The following is a 19891-nucleotide window of genomic DNA, read 5'->3' as shown; positions in this document are numbered from 1 at the left end:
AACTCCTGCAGCTCATCCTTTGGCGATGAAGTCCTTGCCCGTTTGTGGCGGTTTGTGTTGACGAATGTGGCTTCACTGTCATTCGAGGCGTCAAATAAGCTTGGTTCAGATGAAGTTTTATTTATTGTGTCCGACGGGGGCGTTTTAGCTAACCGAGACATGTTGTCGAGTAGTTTTCTAGGGAATAGCTCGATTATAAAACAGACTTATTGAAGTGAAATTAAATAATTCCAATATAATAATTATCAAACAGGTAGAAATAACTTTTGGCGCGGCACAGTCCGGTGAAATCTTTCCGTCTCAAAAACTTACGGTCTTGTAGTGCAGGAGCAACAAGGAGCCAACTACAGTAGGTTAGAAAAAAGTACTGGATATCACCGTGCCCAATCGTGCGAGACACCGATAATCCGTAGTTAGTTCCATAAGAGAGAGGTCTTCCTTGTTGGTCGATGATATTCCAAGGCAACCAGTGACACGAGACGCGGTCCTCTGGGGTTTCGGCCGTAAGACGGGGGTCAATCACACTGGTTACTGAGCTCTAAACGCGTGGAGACAACCGTTCACTGTGGCGATTAACACCAAACGCCATGATCCCTGGATAAAATACCTGAACTGGCCTGTAGTACGTGACCAGTGTTAGGCAAAGGACTCACTCAAGGGAATTGACATTGTACTCTACAGAAGTCAACGATGGTAATACCTGTAGTTGGAACCCAGAGAGAGGTTCCCGATAGCCACGTTGTCCTGACCGGCGGCGGTGTTCCGCAGCCAGTAATACGCAGGGGACTCGCTCAGGTGCCTCTCGGGAGAGAATCGACATTGTAAAGTGACGTCATCGCCCTCCCGAGTGTCGTGTAGTTCCTCGTCGTTGGCCAATGTTGTGGTTAGCACTGTAACAATAGAAATGGAATAAATAGGGACGTTGGCGGAATGTCACGGTCGGCGGAGTCCGAAAGATAATTAAAAAAGTAATTGTCAAATGTCAAAAAAAAAAGAAAGTTAATTTTTTTTCAATCTATTTGTCTTGATTTGATACCTATTTAATTGGTACGAGCCTTAGAGCAATAAAGGATGAACTTAATTAAAAAAAAATTCCCGCCCGTTGGGTTTTCATAATTACGTGTCAAAATATAGTATTTTATTAATGGCAATTATAATAACAAGTGGAAAAGTAATAATGTGTTATAACTTCTTTTTGGTCTGATAAGTGCCACAATTATGTAAGAGACTTTACTTTCTAAAATTTTTAAGTTTCGTCCGACATTTATTTGTAGCAAGTAATATTATTGACTTGGTCGTGTTATTTTTCAGTGATGGTAATTTCAAAAAGGATCATATTTTATCCGTGAATGTAGATTTAATGCAAGAAAATGTGCCGCATGGTTCCCGGCACCAATAGAAAAAGAATAGGACCACTCCGTCTCTTTCCCATGGATGTCGTAAAAGGCGACTATAGTTGACAACAGATGGAGTGGTCCTTACGAGAATCTAACCCAACGATATACGAATAGTTGGGATTAGAAATATATGTATATTTATTCTCAAAATAGGATACAAGGTATCGCTTGATGTCGTCTATGAGTATAACTTAAGTAGCTCTCTATCTATAAAAAAAAAACGCATCAAAATCTATTGTGTAGTTTGAAAGACCTAAGCATACATATAGACATACAGACGTACAGGCGTACTAGATAGCATATTTGCACAAGTGTAAAAGAAGCGGCGGACTAAACCGGTCGTCAATTTACAAATATAGATCCGATCCAATATGTGTCAAAAGATGTCAGACGGGAGTCGCTTCGTGTAAAAACCGACTCACCCAATCCAGGATCCATCCAGATTCAGGTGAAAGGTATACCGTATAGTAAAAAGAAGAAAAATTTGGTGTTCGCAAAAATTTATTCAATTTAAAGACACCACACTCAATATTCAGAAGGTCTATGTCGAATATTTTACATCGTGATAAAAACACAATGGCATTCCATTGTCTGTTTTATATGTTGAAGCAGTTGCGCGTACGCATATGTTACTATGCTGTCTGAATACCAAACTGCATGGAAATCAGTTCAGTAGCTTTTAAGGTTTATTACGAGTGAATAGACAGAATTTTCAATAGAAGAACAATTTTTGAATAGAAAAATTGTTTCATTATAGGTACGCCACTCTGGAGAGGTGCCCGGGGTAAGCTCTTGACCATGAATCCTAGATTGGATGAGTCAGGTTTTTACACGAAGCGACGATATTTTTTTTAAAACCAACGTATATCTATCAAGGTCTTGGAGCTTTCTCACGTTAAATCTGTAAGTATTAAAAGTTTTAGTAAAATAATAGAAATAATAATTGATTTAAAAAATTATTTTGCCGAAAAAAAGACTCTTTACGTAATTACTTAGGTATAATTTTTCTGTTATTTATAAAATACTAGCTGTTGCTAATAAGATGTCTTTAACCTTTTTAATTTTTTAAACAAATTAATAACCTTACATAAACAAAACAAGTCTTAAAAATTCCCAGACTAAGTTCACTAAAATAGACTGGAGTGCCCGCATAATGCGAGTCGAGTGTGAAAAGATTTGTTTTTTTCGCACGACAAGGGCGCCATCTGCCGGAGAGGAGCCACATGTGTCGCGACCATGTTGAACGCCCGTACCCGACATCCGGTGAAACTATATCGGTATATTTTTTTTTTTAATTTCGTTCCAAAATTGTGACGAAAGTTTTTTTTGAACTATCCTAATTTTAACAAGTTTTTTACTATTGTTTTTTTTTTGTAGTGCAATGATGAGCTGAACGTGACCTCTCCGTCTTTTCAAGACTGTTGGCTTTGTCTACCCCACAAAGGAGACTATATCTATGTATGAATGAATATGTACCGCAGTGATGTCACGTCTCAATCGCGTATGGGGTAGACAGACCTATTAGCTGTAAAATCCATAGGCCAATCAGTATCTTTAATTGACTTAAGGTGCTAGCGCACACTATAATCTTATTCTCCACCAGGCTAACATGAGAGCTTCCTATCCTTCTATTCCCATATTTACATTACCTACCTACGTGAAAGTTATTTATTGGCGGCCTCTGTGGCGCAGTGGTAGTGCGTTGGTCTATGACACCGGAGGTGCGGGTTCGAATCCCGGCCAGGGCATAATGAGAAACGAACTTTCTCTTATCGGCCTGGGTCTTGGATGTTTATCTATATAAGTGTTTATTATATAGTATCGTTGAGTTAGTATCTCTTAACACAAGTTTCGAACTTACTTCCAGGCTAACTCAATCTGTGTAATTTGTCTCGTATATATTTATTTAGTTTTTTTTATAATAATAATGCTGCTATCATCCAAGAACAATTTAGTACAACGCACATCCGAAACCGCTGCGCTAAATTCGCTGAAATTTTCCATACAAATATATGTATACACATCCGCTAAAGTTTCAGTTTATTTATTTATTCATTCATTCATGTAATCACGTCTATATCCCTTGCGGGGTAGCAGAGAGTTTGTTGTTTCTTTAAGCGTTATTTACTTAACCAATTTTCTTGAAATTGTGCGTGTGAATAAAATTCAAAATTCAATATTTTTTATTCATTATTATAGGACACTTCATATCACTTAATTAATAATTATCATATCTTTTGATTTCACAACATTGGTTGACGTCAAATAAATTGCTTAAAAGTAAGTTTACTGCCGCTTCCAAAGCGTCAGTGCAAAAGAAGCGGTAACAAACTGCACTGCAGCATTTTCTTCAACAACGTCAACTTCACTATTGTCCAAACTTGAAATGTAAATGTGGACGAGATATACGTGAAATACATTGTTCAGATTAATTATATATGAGATTTTAATAATAAAAAAATATATTTTTTTATGGATTGGAAATTTTAAATAGATTTATGTACAGAGTACACTTTATTTTGATTTAAATCAAACTTCAATTTTTTTTTATACTTAATTTAGAGTTTGGAGAACGACAAAGAAGCGACGCGACGAAGCGACGAAGCTTCAGGAAAAACTTAGTCCCTTCATAAGAAGGAACTTGTCTTGGTGTGAAGTTGATGCAACTGAATTTATTAATTTATTCAAATTTGATTTTAGGCATCACAGGTCTACTAGATTCTATGTTTTAGTAAGTAAATTTGTTTGGTAAAACCATATAAATCTGAATAATATAGACGATTACTATGCATATGATTATTCAAGTAAGTACCTTGTTGTCATTTAATTGAGATAGGCATGAATTTATTTGACAAAACGATATTTTACGTTAACTAAGTACTCTCTTCATATGAATTATGCTCTCAAAACATTCAACTACAAAATGAGCATAGCAAAATTCCAAATAAGTGTAACGTCGCAAATTCCTGTAGGTACGATTTTTTTCCCATTATTGAATTCGAATTCTCTTCAGGTAGATTGAGTGCCACAGCACAGTGAAGGTTATACAGAAAACACAATGTTTGTATTCTACTTAGCCTTAGGGCTGGCAGGTAAAACGATCACGTTCCGCTGCGTCCACGCATAACGACGTTGCCTCGCCGCTAGATAGAGCGGGACGGTGGTAACTGTTGGAGAGAGATAGATAGAATACCGGACAAACAGGTAAGCGCGGGCGAGTGAGCGTGTAAAGAAATCTGAACGACCGAAATCACACAACGGCATTCTGTTGCATTCGCTTGGGAGTTGTAGAAAATTGAACCGCAGGCAGTTAGAAATATTCTAATAGTAACTATAAGATCATTGTATCTTGATCAAATTAAGGACGTCCTGGTAAAGTGTCAGGTCAAGAGAACTCGAAACCGGAGGTCGTGGCAAGTGGAAAGATGTAGTCTCTGCCTACCCCTCCGGGAAAGAGGCGTGATTTTATGTATGTACATAAGTGATACATCTTGCTATAGTGCTGGTCTGGGAGAGAAATAATAATTTATTAAATCATATAGTCACGTTTTTATCCCATGCGGGGTAGACAGAGCCAATAGTCTTGAAGAGACTTATAAGTAGAGACGTTCAGCTGTTTAGCTTTGATAGAATTGAGATTCATATAGTGACATGTTGCTAGCCCATCGCCTAAAATAAGAATCCCAAGTTTATAAGCCTATCCCTTAGTCGCCTTTAAGACATCCATGGGAAATGAGATGGAGTAGTCCCATTTTTTTATATTAGTACCGGGAACATGCATACATGTAATCACGTCTATATCCCTTGCGGGGTAGACAGAGCCAACAGTCTTGTAAAGACTGATAGGCCACGTTCAGCTATTTGGCTTTTAGATAGAATTGAAGTTCAAATAGTGCCAGGTTGCTAGCCCATCGCCTAAAAAAGAATCCCAAGTTTGTAAGCCTATCCCTTAGTGCCGGGAACCACACGGAAAATAATAATAAGAAGAAAGAATAATAATAAGAGAAAAAACATAGAATGTGCTTTTAAGTTTCATTGGCAGTTCAATAAAATACTTTCGAAGTATTTTACTCGAACTGCCTATACTTGTATCCCGCTTCAAAGTATTTTATCGACCCGCCTTGAATAGAAAATTGATATTTATTACCTATAGGTTAAGAATCATAGTCGTGTGTTGAACTCTTAAAACATAAGTTCATTTTTTCTTGCCAAACCCATTCTAAGCTTTGTGTCCATAATTATTGGGGATATTTTCTCATAAAATACTTCGAACGATTTATAGCTTCTCTTAAAATAAGAAATCTACACTAATATTATAAGCTGAAGAGTTTGTTTGTTTGAACGCGCTAATCTCAGAAACAGTTCCTGAGATTAGCGCGTTCAAAAAAAGAAAACAAACAAAAATATTTTTTTTTGTGTTGCTTAGACCATTAATCGCATTTATTATATTATTCCACGCGGACGAAGTCGCGGGCACAGTTAGTTAAAATATATATTGTTAAAACCATAAGGAACAGAATCGTGTGTTCAACTTATAACACTTGAAGTACCTATTTCTTTACACAAACGAATATAAACTGTATGTATTCGTTAAAACATTGAGATACAATCTTTTTTTTTACATATTCTATGACTAGCTGTTGCCCGCGACTTCGTCCGCGTAAAGTTCGAGTTGAATCTTAATCATACAGTCAGATACAGACAGACAGACAAATAATGTAAAAAAAAAATTATCTATCCGTTTCAGTCAAAATATTAAATAAAGACAAAATATTTTTACCGTTTTATTATATGTAGTATTTTGATTTTCAGTTTTTTTTAAAATAAAATACTCAAACAACACAAAAAAAAAATTTAATAAAAAATAATGCATATCTTGTTTTTTTGTTGGGATTCGAACTTGGACCGTCAACTACACAGTCTCACGCGCTAACCACTGGACCATCGAAGCCGTTGCGGTGGTGTCGAAGGATATAGACGTGACCATATGTATGTAGTCTACTGTAATTTCGACTTGAAATTACAGTAGACTACATACATATGGTCACGTCTATATCCTTTGCGGGGTAGACAGAGCCAACAGGCTTGAAAAGACTGAATGGCCACGTTCAGCTATTTGGCTTAATGATAGAATTGAGATTCAAATAGTGATAGGTTGCTCGCCCATCGCTTAAAAAAGTTTGTAAGCCTATCCCTTAGTCGCATTTCACTTATATTTATATGTTATAGGTATAATGCTGTCGTATAATGATAAATGACTTTGAATTTTAAATTTCGTAACTTATTAGCAGGCAAACTCATGCCTTGAGTTCATTCAAATGTCGATAACTTTTTTTTTAGTGAACCGATTTTGATGAAACAAACTTTTAATGTTCTTCTGCGTTAAAACAAAGCAATTGGTGAAAGTTTGAAGTAAACCGGTTCAGTACTTTCGGAGATAATCGTGATCATACATACAGACAGACAGACAGACAACAAATTGAAAAAAAAAAATTTTGCTTTCCATTATTCATTCTAAGTGTCCCTCAATCCATTTCAGTAAAAAATACTAAATGTACAGACAAAATATTTTTACTATTTTATTATATGTATAGATTGGTAAACAATTTTTCTTGTGCATTTGATGTAGTTTTAAGTGTTTAACCGGTTTAAAAAAATAGGTGGTTCTCAGTTTGACCTGTATTTATGTATGTTTGTTTGTCCGCGATTATTTCATATTTCGCTGAATCGATTTTGATACGGTTTTCAGAAAAGCTTCTAAACTGCAATATGCAATATGATTAGAGCCGTGATAATCAATTTCCTTAGTGCTTCATCACAGACAACATGACAAATATCACTTAAACCTACGAATCCTAATTTTTGTAGTCAAGAGCACATGCAAATCGAAAATATGCTTTGTTGAGAGAATAATAGAGAGAAATACGAATAAGGTTTTTTGAACCCACCTTCAAAACAAATGATTTAAAGAAAGAAAGAAAAATCTTTACCTATTTGGCGCAAGAGGTAACATTACATCTGTACTAATATTATAAATGCGAAAGTCTGTCTGTCTGTCTGTCTGTTCCTCTTTCACGGCCGAACCACTGAACCGATTTTGATGAAATTTGGTATGTATTAGTTTAAACCACGCGTTCAAACATAGGCTACGTTTTTTTTTTTCAAAAATCTACCCCCTAAATACTCAAATGGGGGGGTGAAAGTTTGTATGAAAATCATCGTTCCGCTTTCACGCCTGAACCGCTGAACTGATTTTAATGAAATTTGGTACGTATATAATTTAAGACCCGCGTTCAAACATAGGCTACTTTTTTTTTCAAAAATCGACCCCCAAAATAGTCAAATGGGGCATTGAAAGTTTGTATGAAAATCATCGTTCCGCTTTCACGCTTAAACCGCGGGCAAAAGCTAGTTGTCCATAAACATAAAAATAAAAAAATTACATGATGCGACCAAAACGGGTTTCTACTCAGCATATCCATGTGTTTGATGAGGTTACACAATGCGCTGATTTTCATTGAAACCTAGTACGGAGGAAGCTTTGCCATTCAATATTAAGGATACATATTAAAAATATCAATACCAAATAACAAGAAGACAGTAACAATAACAAGTTTCGGTAGATGCTGGTCTGGAAGCGAACGAAAAACGAACTGATTGTAAAAGTTATCAAGGGAGTGGCTTCTGAACTTTCAAATTCGGTACAAATGGTCTGTCACTAATAGAATAGAATAGATTTATTTTCAAAATCGGATACAAGGTATCACTTATTGACGTCACATCACTTAAATATAATTATAACTACTACCGCTCCCTAACAGCTCTTTCCATCCCGTAAAGTTCAAAGTCGTAAATAAGTAACGAACAAGTTATACAGCAATCGGGAACACGCCGAGTGAGACGGAAGATAATTTATTTACCTCTTACTTACTCCATGCAGACAAGCAATCATGTTGTGAACGCACCGACCTCATTTACCGCAAAAAGTGGTTGTTTGACGTGAGTTAGTGCGAATAGGACCAGTGGGAATCCAAAGACAAAAGACAAACGCTTTTGTTGTGGAACGAAGTCGTGGCATCCGCGCTACCATTGTCTTTTGACATAGAGCATGTATCGCAACGGAGAATGCATCGTTCAAATCCATAATAGCGCTTTCTTAAAGTTACCCCTGTCTCCAAAAAGTTCCTTCCCCGAATCCCTACATACCTCAAATTGACGTGGTCTTGTCGTGACCACAGCAAAGCGATGCCAAAACGAATGAGAAACTCCATAAAAGATGGTGGACGTTCAATAAAAAACGTGTTACAACAACAAGTTGTATTTACAAAACTAAGTGCATTCATAATGCAACGCGAAACACGTATTTAATTTATTATAAACAAAAAATTACATTTAAACATATTTCCAATTAGTATTAACTGTAGTAGGCTACTTCGACCCAATCTACATTGTCAAATTGTTCGTATTGAAATAACTAGTTCTACATTCATTTATGTTTTTTAATGTAGACAATGTGCATTCGTCCATGATTTAGATTTAAGAGATCTTTATTTGTATATTGACGTCCGACGAAAATGCTGCAGTGTAGTTTCTTCCGCCGCTTCTTCTACACATGCGCTTTGGAAGCGGTAGTAGTTATATTTAGATTTAAGTGATGTAACTTTAATAAGTGATACCTTGTATCCAATTTTGAAAATAAATCTATTCTATTTTATTCAAAGTACTTAGAAAGCGTATACATACAAATCATAGTAAAAGCACTTATATCTCGGAGGCGAAAAATATTATTCTCTTTTTTTTAACTCGCTGTCACTACTTGTATGCTCCAGTGAATATTTACTCCATGTCTGCTAAGTAATACCAAATGAGCTCATAATTTCATAAAATGTGATTTTCGAACAAGATTAGGTACGTTTACTTTAGAAAAATTGTCATTTTCCCTTGAAAAGTAGTTATTAAACCAACGGGAAAATACGCGGGAAGCCTCGCTTTTCACACCGGATTTTCTAAACTTTGTAACACTTTAAGTGTTCTTAAGTTGAACATACGATTGTGTTCCTTATTCTACTCGTATTAACGATATATTTTATTTCTTATTTTCTGAGAAGCTTTATAATCAGTGTTTGAAGTACGAGTACAGGGTGCCCGTCTGAGTAAAATAATTTTAAATTATTATACAAAAAATACTAGCTGTCCCGGCAAACGTTGTTTTGCAATTTAAATATTTTTTTAGTAATTTCTAGCTGAAATAAATGTTAGGGGTGGACAACCCTTATCACTAAAGGGTATGAAAATGAGATGATGATGATGGCCAATTCTCAGACCAAGTCAATATAATCACAAAATTTCATGAGTCTTACACTCACTTACTCACACACATCCATACATTCACCCACACACATACAACCACGCTCACACATCTATACCACGTACACTTGGACGTACGAGTTTACAAAAAGAAGATTGTTTTTTTTTTGTTTTATATCCTACTAGCTGTGCCCGCAACTTCATCCGTGGAATAGTTATTTAGGGCATCATTGAAGCCTTCAAGGATGAATAACTTTCCCTGTTTTTTTTCACATTTTCTATTATTTCTTCGCTCCTAATAGTTGCATCAGAATTTTTCAATTCGAACCAGTTGTTCCTGAGATTAACGTTAAAAAACTCTTCAGCTTTATAATATTAGTATAGATAGGTAGAAATCGAATATTAGGTATGCGGAAGAAGTCACGTTCAACAACTAGTGTTACCTACATTTGTAAATTGGATGATAATGGCCGCTGGAGTCGAGAGAGCGAAATCATGTTTTTGTAAGTAAAGAGAAAACCGGTTGGAGTGCAGGTGTGCGCGCGCGCAGCCGGGGCGTCAGTCTAGTACACAATTGCCTCCGAAAATGAGGTAAATTTTTTTATGAAAAAAATTATCTACACGGCGCTGGAGTTACATTTATCTTTATTGCATCTAAAAATTATTGTTTCACTAGCTTTTTGTGCACCTCCGCCCGTGTTAATCTAAAATTTCTTGTTTTGTGAAAATTTTCAGAAAAAGTATTGTTTAAACTACCAAGTTTAAACAATACTTTTTCTGATTTTTTTTTTATATACCAATATAACCTTTATCTATACAACATTACATAAAAATCGGTATAATGGTTTAGCTGTGAAATCGTAATAGACAGATAAATAAATATGTACTGGCCAAATCACACATATATACATATAGATAAATATCGATAAATATCCAAGACCCAGGCCAATCAGAGAAAGTTCGTTTCTCATCATGCCTTGGCCGAAATTCGAATGCTGGAATGCGCTGCGCCACATAGACTATCAAAGATAAGGTTGTTGGGTTATGGCCCATAGCTCACAAGAAGAGTCCCAAGTTTATTTGCCTTTCCCTTAGTCGCCTTGTACGGCATCCATGGGAAAGAGATGAAGTGGTCCTATTTTTTTTTTGTTTTGGTACCGTGAACCACACAATACTTGATGTATCTTTTTTTAATTTAGTACAAATGTGTCTTTAAAAGTAACCTACTTGGCTATCTATTCTTAGTGAACATTACTTAACGTGTTTTAAATTGAAATTTTAAGCAGTGCGCAATCACTATTAGCAAACAATTTGCGTTGGTATTATTATAAACCTCTGTCAGGTATTTTTAATTAATATTCAATTAGTTAATCGATCATTTATAGGTACCTAATGATCAACTTATAAATCAATTTATTCAATAAGTAGTGGTACTTGGAAATTACTGATGACTAAAGGTATAAACAGTTTGTAGGATACATACAAACATATAATCACGGCTATATCCTTTGCGGGGTAGACAGAGCCAACAGTCTTGAAAGAATGTTTGGTTATAAATGACGGAGTTGAGATTCAAATTGTGACAGGGTGCTAGCACATCGCCTGAAAGACGAATCTCAAGTTTATAATAAGCCTATCCCTTAATCGCCTTTAACGACATCCAAGGGAAAGAAATGGTGCTCACGCCATGTCTTTCCTATGTTTACGACGTTAAAATCGGTGTTCTGATGAAACCATACTAGTACACTATCATTATAAAAGCGAAGAGTTATTTGTTGTTGTTGTTCTTTTTTAGTAAACTATACAAAAACACAGTAAAATGTTCTTTTTTCTCATAACATTATTCTCTTTGTAAGTTTAATGTTCAAGTTATACGTTTCACAAGAACTATACATTTTTTATGTATTATATTACTATGTACATATAGTGTGATACTGTTTGTAAACCCAAATAAATGGAAAAAATATGCGGCAATGGTATAACAGACTTGAGACCCTGTTCGGCCTATGCATCTCGTCTCACCAATTACCACTCTGCGGCTCTTCCAAACAAGTTCCAAACTATGTTTGAGCAACAGTATCTGTGTATACTAAAAGAGAAACTATACACTGCGATTGGTGATTTCACTATTATTTCTGTTAAAAAACGGAGAATATATTCCTATATTAAAAAAAATGAATATAAGGCAATACAAGGAACAAGAGAGTTTATAACTCTCTTGTTTTATAGAAACATTTAATACGCTCATTGCATTTGACATTATATATTATTGATTTCATAATTTTCACCGAAATGAGATTCAAAAATCTGTGTCAAGTAGCTAGCTTATCACTTTAAAGCAGAATACCAAGATTGTAAGATTTCTCCATGGTTTACTTTCAAAATATAAGCATGAAGAAAACGAAACCAGTAGTGTCCGACCGAAGCTTCGGCTTCGGCTTCGGCTTCGGCCACCTTCGGCCAAAAAATCCACCTTCGGCGAAACATTCGGCTTCGGCCCAAAATCCGGCCGAAGCCGAAGGTTTCGCCGAAGGTCCGAGCGACCGTCGAGATTGAACGAACTGTTACGAAAGTCATGAGGCGGCGGGGAGTCACTGTCAAAATATCACATTGCTGATTGCATGCATCAAAACAAGTCCGTACGTGTATTTAAACGAGTGTTTTTGTAAGAAATCAAATCATTATTTTTACCAGTAGGTAAATCACAAACTTTTATCTATACATATAATAAAACAGTAAAAATATTTAGTCTGTACATTTAGTATTTTCAACTGAAATGGATAGAGGGACACTTAGAATAAATAATAGAAAGCAAAAATATTTTTTTTTAATTTCTTGTCTGTCTGTCTGTATGTATGATCACGATTATCTCCGAAAGTACTAAACCGATTTACTTCAAACTTTCACCAATTGCTTTGTTTTAACTCAGAATAACATTTAAAGTTTGTTTCATCAAAATGGGTTAAAAAAAAAAAAGTTATCGACATTTGAATGAACTCAAGGCATCAGTATGCCGGCAAATAAGTTACGAAATTAAAAATTCAAAGTCATTTATCATTATACGACGGCATTATACCTATAACATATAAATATAAGTGAAAGGCGACTAAGGGATGGGCTTACAAACTTGGGATTCTTTTTTAGGCGATGGGCGAGCAACCTATCACTTTTTGAATCTCAGTTCTATCATTAAGTCAAATAGCTGAACGTGGCCATTCAGTCTTTTCAAGTCTGTTGGCTCTGTCTACCCCGCAAGGGATAAAGACGTGACCATATGTATGTAGTCTACTTTAATTTCGACACCAACGCAACGGCTTCGATGGTCCAGTGGTTAGCCCGTGAGACTGTGAAGTTGGCGGTCCAAGTTCGAATCCCAACAATTACAAGATATTTTTTATTATTAAAAATATATTTCTTTTGTATTGTTTGAGTATTTTATATAAAAAAACTGAAAATCAAAATACTACATATAATAAAACGGTAAAAATATTTTTTCTGTACATTTAATATTTTGACTGAAACGGATAGAGAATTTTTTTTTACATTTTTTGTCTGTCTGTATCTGACTGTATGATTAAAATTCAACTCGAAATTTACGCGGACGAAGTCGCGGGCAACAGCTAGTTTATCTCTAAACCAACCACCTCTATGATATATCATCAACTTCTATATGAGACAGTCAATATATAAACCTTCAATATTGAGGTTTTAAAATGATTTTAATATTAATTGTAGCTTGTAGACAATATTGAACAAAATTAATTACTGAGTGCTGAGAGAATATAAACCTTCGGCTTCGGCTTCGGCTTCGGCCGAAGGTTGTGGCGATAGCCGATTAATCGGCTTCGGCTTCGGCTTCGGCCAAAAATAGACCTTCGGTCGGACACTAGAAACCAGCATGAAATCTGTTACTTAGATCGCTCAGCGCCCGTAGCATGGGACGCGCGACGCAGCTTTTATCGCGCGCAAAACTATCGCTATCCCGTTTCACGTAATAATGAGAAGCGAAATTGTGATAATAATAATAAGAGATCGTAGCAAGTGGAAAGATGTAGTCTGTGCCTACCCCTTCGGGTAAAAGGCGTGATTTTATGTATGTATGCAAGAATATATTATATTTAAATGGTGATATTTTTCGCGCGATAATAACGGCAAGACTCATATCATGATTTCGATTAAAAATGCAATTAATTCGAGAATACGATTCTTTATATTTTTCGAAAAAGATGTACTTACATATAAACCTGTTGTCCTTATGAGGAGAATGCTGTCTTATCTGTAATGTTGTATTTTGTGAATAATTTTAGCACCACCTGCTCGTCAATGTACCTACCTACAAAATCATTCAATTTAAATGTAAAGCATTACATCTCAAGGTGAGTGGCAAAAGTTGATTAATATGATGATTCTTAGGGAGTAAAGTTATCAGAATATGGAACTTCATTTAGTGTATATAGTCCATATATTTAGGTACTGAAATAAACGTCTTGAAACAATCTTGAATTTTATAAAAAAGTTAAAAAATTTAACTGACTAAGGACTAATCCCTGGAATATCTTTCACGTTTATGACCAGACCTTAACCAAATGTCAATTTTATTGAATGCAGAAAGGTTTTTTTTTAAATTGGATTATGAATGCCAAAGATTATGTCGTACCTACATAAAAATAAGGTCGAGTTGAGCACATCCTCCTTTATAAAGATCATGGACTTCACGCGCAGGTATCCAACATTAATAGTATAAACCTGTTGTTTCATATCCAAGGGGTGTAAACTCGAGAGAACCGTATGGCATTGAGAATATTTGTTCGAAAATAAAGCTGGTCGTATGCATAAATTTAGATACAAAAAATTTCTTACACCTGTCACTAAATGTGGTGTGGGTTTTGCGAGGGATAAATAATTTTTTTCACCACACGACCCGCGTCTTGCCTCTGCATTGGCTAATAAGGATTTTTACGGGTTAGTAGTCGATTGGCACGAAAATTATTCGCACGATCGTGCGAATCATCCCCTTTCAATAAAAATATTTTTTAGTAGGCGATTCGCACGGATGTATTTAAATTTCGTGCGAATCGACCCCTTCAAGAATTAGTAGTATGCGATTCGCACACACCTATTTTTTATCGAAAAGTACAGTCATGTATAATATACTAGAATATTAATATTAAAATGAAATAATTCTCTATTGGCATCGCAGTCAGGCACAAAATACTAGTTAAGAGGTAAGATTTAATAAATTGATGTATTAGAACTTTAAACAAAGGCAGTTTAAAATGGCATGTATTTTAAGTAAAGTACCGCAAACCGCATCAGAATAAAAAAAAACTTTTAAGTGATCCTATAATTGCGAAATTTTTGTAGTTAAGAATTTTTATTATGAAATTTAATTTAATTATACCTATAAAAATGCAATACCAAATATTTAATTATAAATCGTACTAACTGTGATTTTAATTGTAATCTTGGTTATAATTATGGTTTTAAGTTATTTAAATTGTGAATTATGTAAAATATAATACCTTGATTTCCTTAAAAATTGTTTGTGTCCTGTATTAAAAGAAAGCATTTTGTACGTGACTGTACTTTTTCTTGAAACTTTTCGATAAAAAATAGGTGTGTGCGAATCGCATACTACTAATTCTTGAAGGGGTCGATTCGCACGAAATTTAAATACATCCGTGCGAATCGCCTACTAAAAAAATATTTTTATTGAAAGGGGACGATTCGCACGATCGTACGAATAATTTTCGTGCCAATCGACTACTAACCCATTTTTACGGAATTAAAATCAGTAGGATCCCTGAGGAGGTTAACTATCTTTACTCATTTACGAGGTAGAATTTCGGATCAGTATTAGAATTTCCCAGAATCACATTACATAGTAAGACTTCTGCTGATGATTTGGACAAGAGTTTAGTTTAATTTTTTTCTTATACTCTCTTTGTGTTTACTTTTGTCTATTCTAACCCTGTAGTAAAGCTTCTTTTGTAATTTACCTGAACCCTTTTTTTTCGCAAATTCCATTAATTTATTTTTATTTTTTACAAACAAAGAGTTTCTTTTACAAAAAAAAAAACCAGAGTACCTGTAGATCGTTTAATAGAACTGAGATATTGGTTAAACTGATGAAACATGACAATATTCATACACCTACATATGTAAGCATACTCGAAGTGTACTTACATACATACATACATAAACTCACGCCTCTTTCCCGGAGGGGTAGGCAGAGACTACCTCTTTCCACTTGCCACGATCCCTGCATACTTCCTTTGCTTCGAAGTGTACTTGTTTGAGACCATACGCATTTGAGCAAAGAAGAAAGTTACGCGCTCTAGTTTTTGAACTCACATCCCGCGATGGGTCACCAATCTTCCAAGTAATGAGTCATTAGGAAAGTAGGTCGTTAATTAAGCGAAACATTGAGTTACACGCGGATCTGTGAGTCAACGAACAAAGTGTGACATTAGGAAATGTTTGCAACAAAATAACACGGCGCCGTAGTCATGGGCGTGAAGGAAATTTACGAAAATTATTGAACAGGAACACCTCCATATCAACTCCATACATACATACATATAATCACGTCTATATCCCTTACGGGGTAAACAGAGCCAACAGTCTCGAAAAGACTTATAGGCCACATTGAGCTATTTGGCTTAATGATTGAATTGAGATTCATATGTGACAGGTTGTGCTAGCCCGTCGCCTAAAAGAAGAATCCCAAGTTTATAAGCCTATCCCTTAATCGCATTTTACGCAATTCATGGGAACGAGATGAAGAATGCCGGGAACCATACGGCGCTTATTGGTGCCGGGAACCACACGGCACATCTCCATGGATTTCGTAAGAGGTGAATTAAGGAAAAGGCTAATGGACTTAGGATTCTTCTTGTAGGCGATGGACTAGCAACTTATGACTATTTAAATCATAATTCAATCATTAAGTCACACAGCTGAACGCGGCCTTTCAGTTTTTTCAAGACGGTTGGCTCTGTCTTTCCCACAAGGAATATACACGTGATTATATGAGTTAGTATGTATAGAATGAAAGATTGCGCGTAGATGAAGAAGAGCGTCTGTGGTGAAACCGTTATGTTGCCTAAATAATAAGCGTAATAGGTTAGATTCAAATTCTACCCCTGCCATATACTAATGACTATTATCTGAGTTTTCTACATTAGTTTGAGTGCTAACCAATTTTTTTAAGGTTAGAAAAGAAGACCATGATCTAAATTTGGTTTATGTTCCTCTACTAATGCCGTGTGGTTCCCGGCACCAATACAAAAAAGAATAGGACCACTCCATCCCTTTCACATGGATGTCGTTAAAGGGCAAAGGCAACTAAGGCATAGGCTTACAAACTTGGCATTCTTCTTTTAGGCGACAGACTAGCAACCTGTCTCTATTTGAATCTCAATTGAACGTGGCCATTCAGTCTTTTCAAGACATTTGGCTCTGTCTACCCCTCAAGGGATATAGATGTCGTGGCCATATCACAGAATTGATCTCTTCATGAAATACTTGGCCATTTCATGATCTGATCACATTTCATGAAATGGCCAACTATCTATTGACCAGATCATGATGTGGCTTGACCAGATCATTGATAAGAAACAGTTTGACGATTTGATCAACGAAACGCGCAACCATTTCATGAAATGGCCAAGCTTGTTTGATCATATCGTAAAATAGGTACTGTATTGACAACAGAGGCGCTAGGATGTTTGTTTGGATGTGAATAAAATAAACGTGAAAGAAAGTGAAAAAACGAAGTTATGATAAAAAGGTAGTCGCATATTTCAAATGGCAAGAAACCCTGGAGTTTGGAACGAATTTCGCAGGTTAGTTCTACACTTTTGATTTTATACAAATTACATTATTATTGATAAAATTTGAAATAAATATTATATGTTGCTTAACTACAGTGTTTGTCTTTTAATTTGACATTGTTGTAAACTTGTCTCTTGTCAGAATATTCAAATATTTTGTTTTTGTTTTTAAGTTATAAACTAAATAAAGGAGAGTAGGGTGACCACGCGGAAAAAGGCTATGGACTATTATTGGCTCTCCAAATACGACATTTTGGAAACTGCGGAGGAAGAGTAGGTATCTTATATTCAAGAAAAAAGTATTGACGATCCTACTGTTCGGATGATTCCCATGTTTCTTTTTCATTCTTGTTTATTTTTTAACATACAAATTTAATAATAATAAGTCGTAATACAATTTGTGATATAATATAGTGCCATCTTAGTGTTTAGGGTCTTAATGTAAGAATTCTTGTCTTGCCAAAGTTTTCTAGGACAATAAACAATTTTTCATACTAAAATTGTTGTATATACTCGTATTTTTATTCTTACATTATTTCCACAAGTTCCCAGAATTTTCATAATTTCTGTCCCTTGATAAACATATAAACAAATAGTTTATTTTTTATATTAAAAAACCATAAGATAAATAAAAAGCTTTCATACTAAAATATTCTGAATATTTACTAAACATTTCATGGACACTCTCTTTTCATGATATGGCCAATCGTGCATGACCAAATCATTAAACGTATAAGATTTAACGATATAATTATCATTAGTTGGCCATTTCATGAAGTGTGAACAGATCATGAAATGCTCAAATATTTCATGAAATGCTCAAATATTTCATGAAATGATCAATTCTATGATATGGCCACGACATATACATATGGTCATGTCTATGTCGTGGCCATATCATAGAATCTGTCGGTAATTACGGTAACTATTTTACGATATGATCAAACAAGCTTGGCCATTTCATGAAATGGTTGCGCGTTTCGTTGATCAAATCGTCAAACTGTTTCTTATCAATGATCTGGTCAAGCCACATCATGATGTGGCTAATAGATAGTTGGCCATTTCATGAAATGTGAACAGATCATGAAATGGCCGAGTATTTCATGAAGTGATCAATTCTGTGATATGGCCACGACATATATAGGTATGTATGTTCCCCTACTAAGGTTGCAGCGGTCATACGAGAGTCGCTTCTTTCTTCTTTCCGAGGCTTCCGAACTTTGTTATTTGCTTTGAGTTTTTGTTTCTTTCTTTTGTCAAAGGCGTAAGGTCTCATACGAGTAAAATTCGAGTATACATGAATATTGTTATGTTTTATCAGTCTGACCAAAATCTCAGTTCTAACAATAGATGTGTGATGCCGTGTGGTTCCCGGCACCAATTAAAAAAGAATAGGACCACTCCGTCTCGTTCCCATAGATGTCGTAAGAGGCGACTAAGGGATAACTTATAAACTTGGTATTTTTGACAGACAGCTGAACGTAGCCTATCAGTCTTTTCAAGACTGTTGGCTCTGTCTACCCCGCAAGGGATATAGACGTGATTATATGTATGTAACAGTAGATCTACACAACAAAATGTATATAAACAACTCGCAAGACAGAAAGACACAAAACCGAGCCCATACGATTGTAGGCCATGTTGAGAGACGCGGGCGCAGCGTGGCAGGACAAGGTGACGAAGTAGGTACGGCCCGCTTACCTGCACAAAACGCCAGCAGAACGAACGGTGAAAGCAGTATGTCTGTCCCCATCTTGAAATCGCAACCAAATAACTTTCCAAACACCAAAATTGTAGTGTAGTAATAACTACACTACGCTCCCATGTTGAATAATCCGCTTGAGTTAACTTAACTGTCACTAAACTCACTAATTTACTTGCACATAACTTAGCACTTAGTCGATTCTATCACTGAACTTTCCGTTCTTAACATGGCACAACACTCATATCCTTCGTTTGTATGTTAAATAAAAATAATCACAAATGTGGCCGTGGCATGTAAAATAAATAAAAAAAAAATGCTACGGAACTCCGAATAACGGGTAGCTCTCTCCGAAGGCACCAAGGTACTGAGTTATAGCAAACACAATAAGATCGCTTGCTTGTTGAACCCAAGCTACGGAGGAAGGAGACGGCGCGCGGCGGTGTCGTTAGAAAGAGATGCACAATATTTTTTTTGTAGGCGCCACAGTCATAGACTTGGCTAGACTATTACCCTTACTGACTACTTTTTACCCGAAAAAATACTTCACATGGCAAATGTCCATTTGACCATTTTCTTTTTGTTCGGTATTTGTTGAGTTGATTACCAGTTAACTTTGAAAATAACCAGACAAGAACTTTCTTGGTTGT

The 19891-nt window shown here is 35.6% G+C and overlaps 1 protein-coding gene across 1 annotated transcript in view; it reads right to left on the bottom strand.

Moving 5' to 3' along the window:
* The window catches only part of LOC106129148 (hemicentin-2), a 47686-nt gene extending 28095 nt beyond the window's left edge, over positions 1 to 19591 (bottom strand). The window contains exons 1-2 of the mRNA XM_013327621.2: positions 19241 to 19591; positions 701 to 890 (exon numbers count right to left, since the gene is read on the bottom strand). Of these exons, the coding sequence (XP_013183075.2) occupies positions 701 to 890; positions 19241 to 19292 (242 nt within the window). The 5' untranslated portion in view covers positions 19293 to 19591. The remainder of the gene's footprint in view (positions 1 to 700; positions 891 to 19240) is intronic.
* Between the last annotated feature and the right edge of the window lie 300 nt (positions 19592 to 19891).

Source organism: Amyelois transitella, chromosome 14, assembly GCF_032362555.1.
Source record: "Amyelois transitella isolate CPQ chromosome 14, ilAmyTran1.1, whole genome shotgun sequence".
In the NCBI taxonomy this organism is placed as follows: Eukaryota; Metazoa; Arthropoda; class Insecta; order Lepidoptera; family Pyralidae; genus Amyelois; species Amyelois transitella.
The sequence above is the reverse complement of the archived record's forward strand: the minus strand, read 5'-3'. Positions and strand labels throughout refer to the sequence as shown.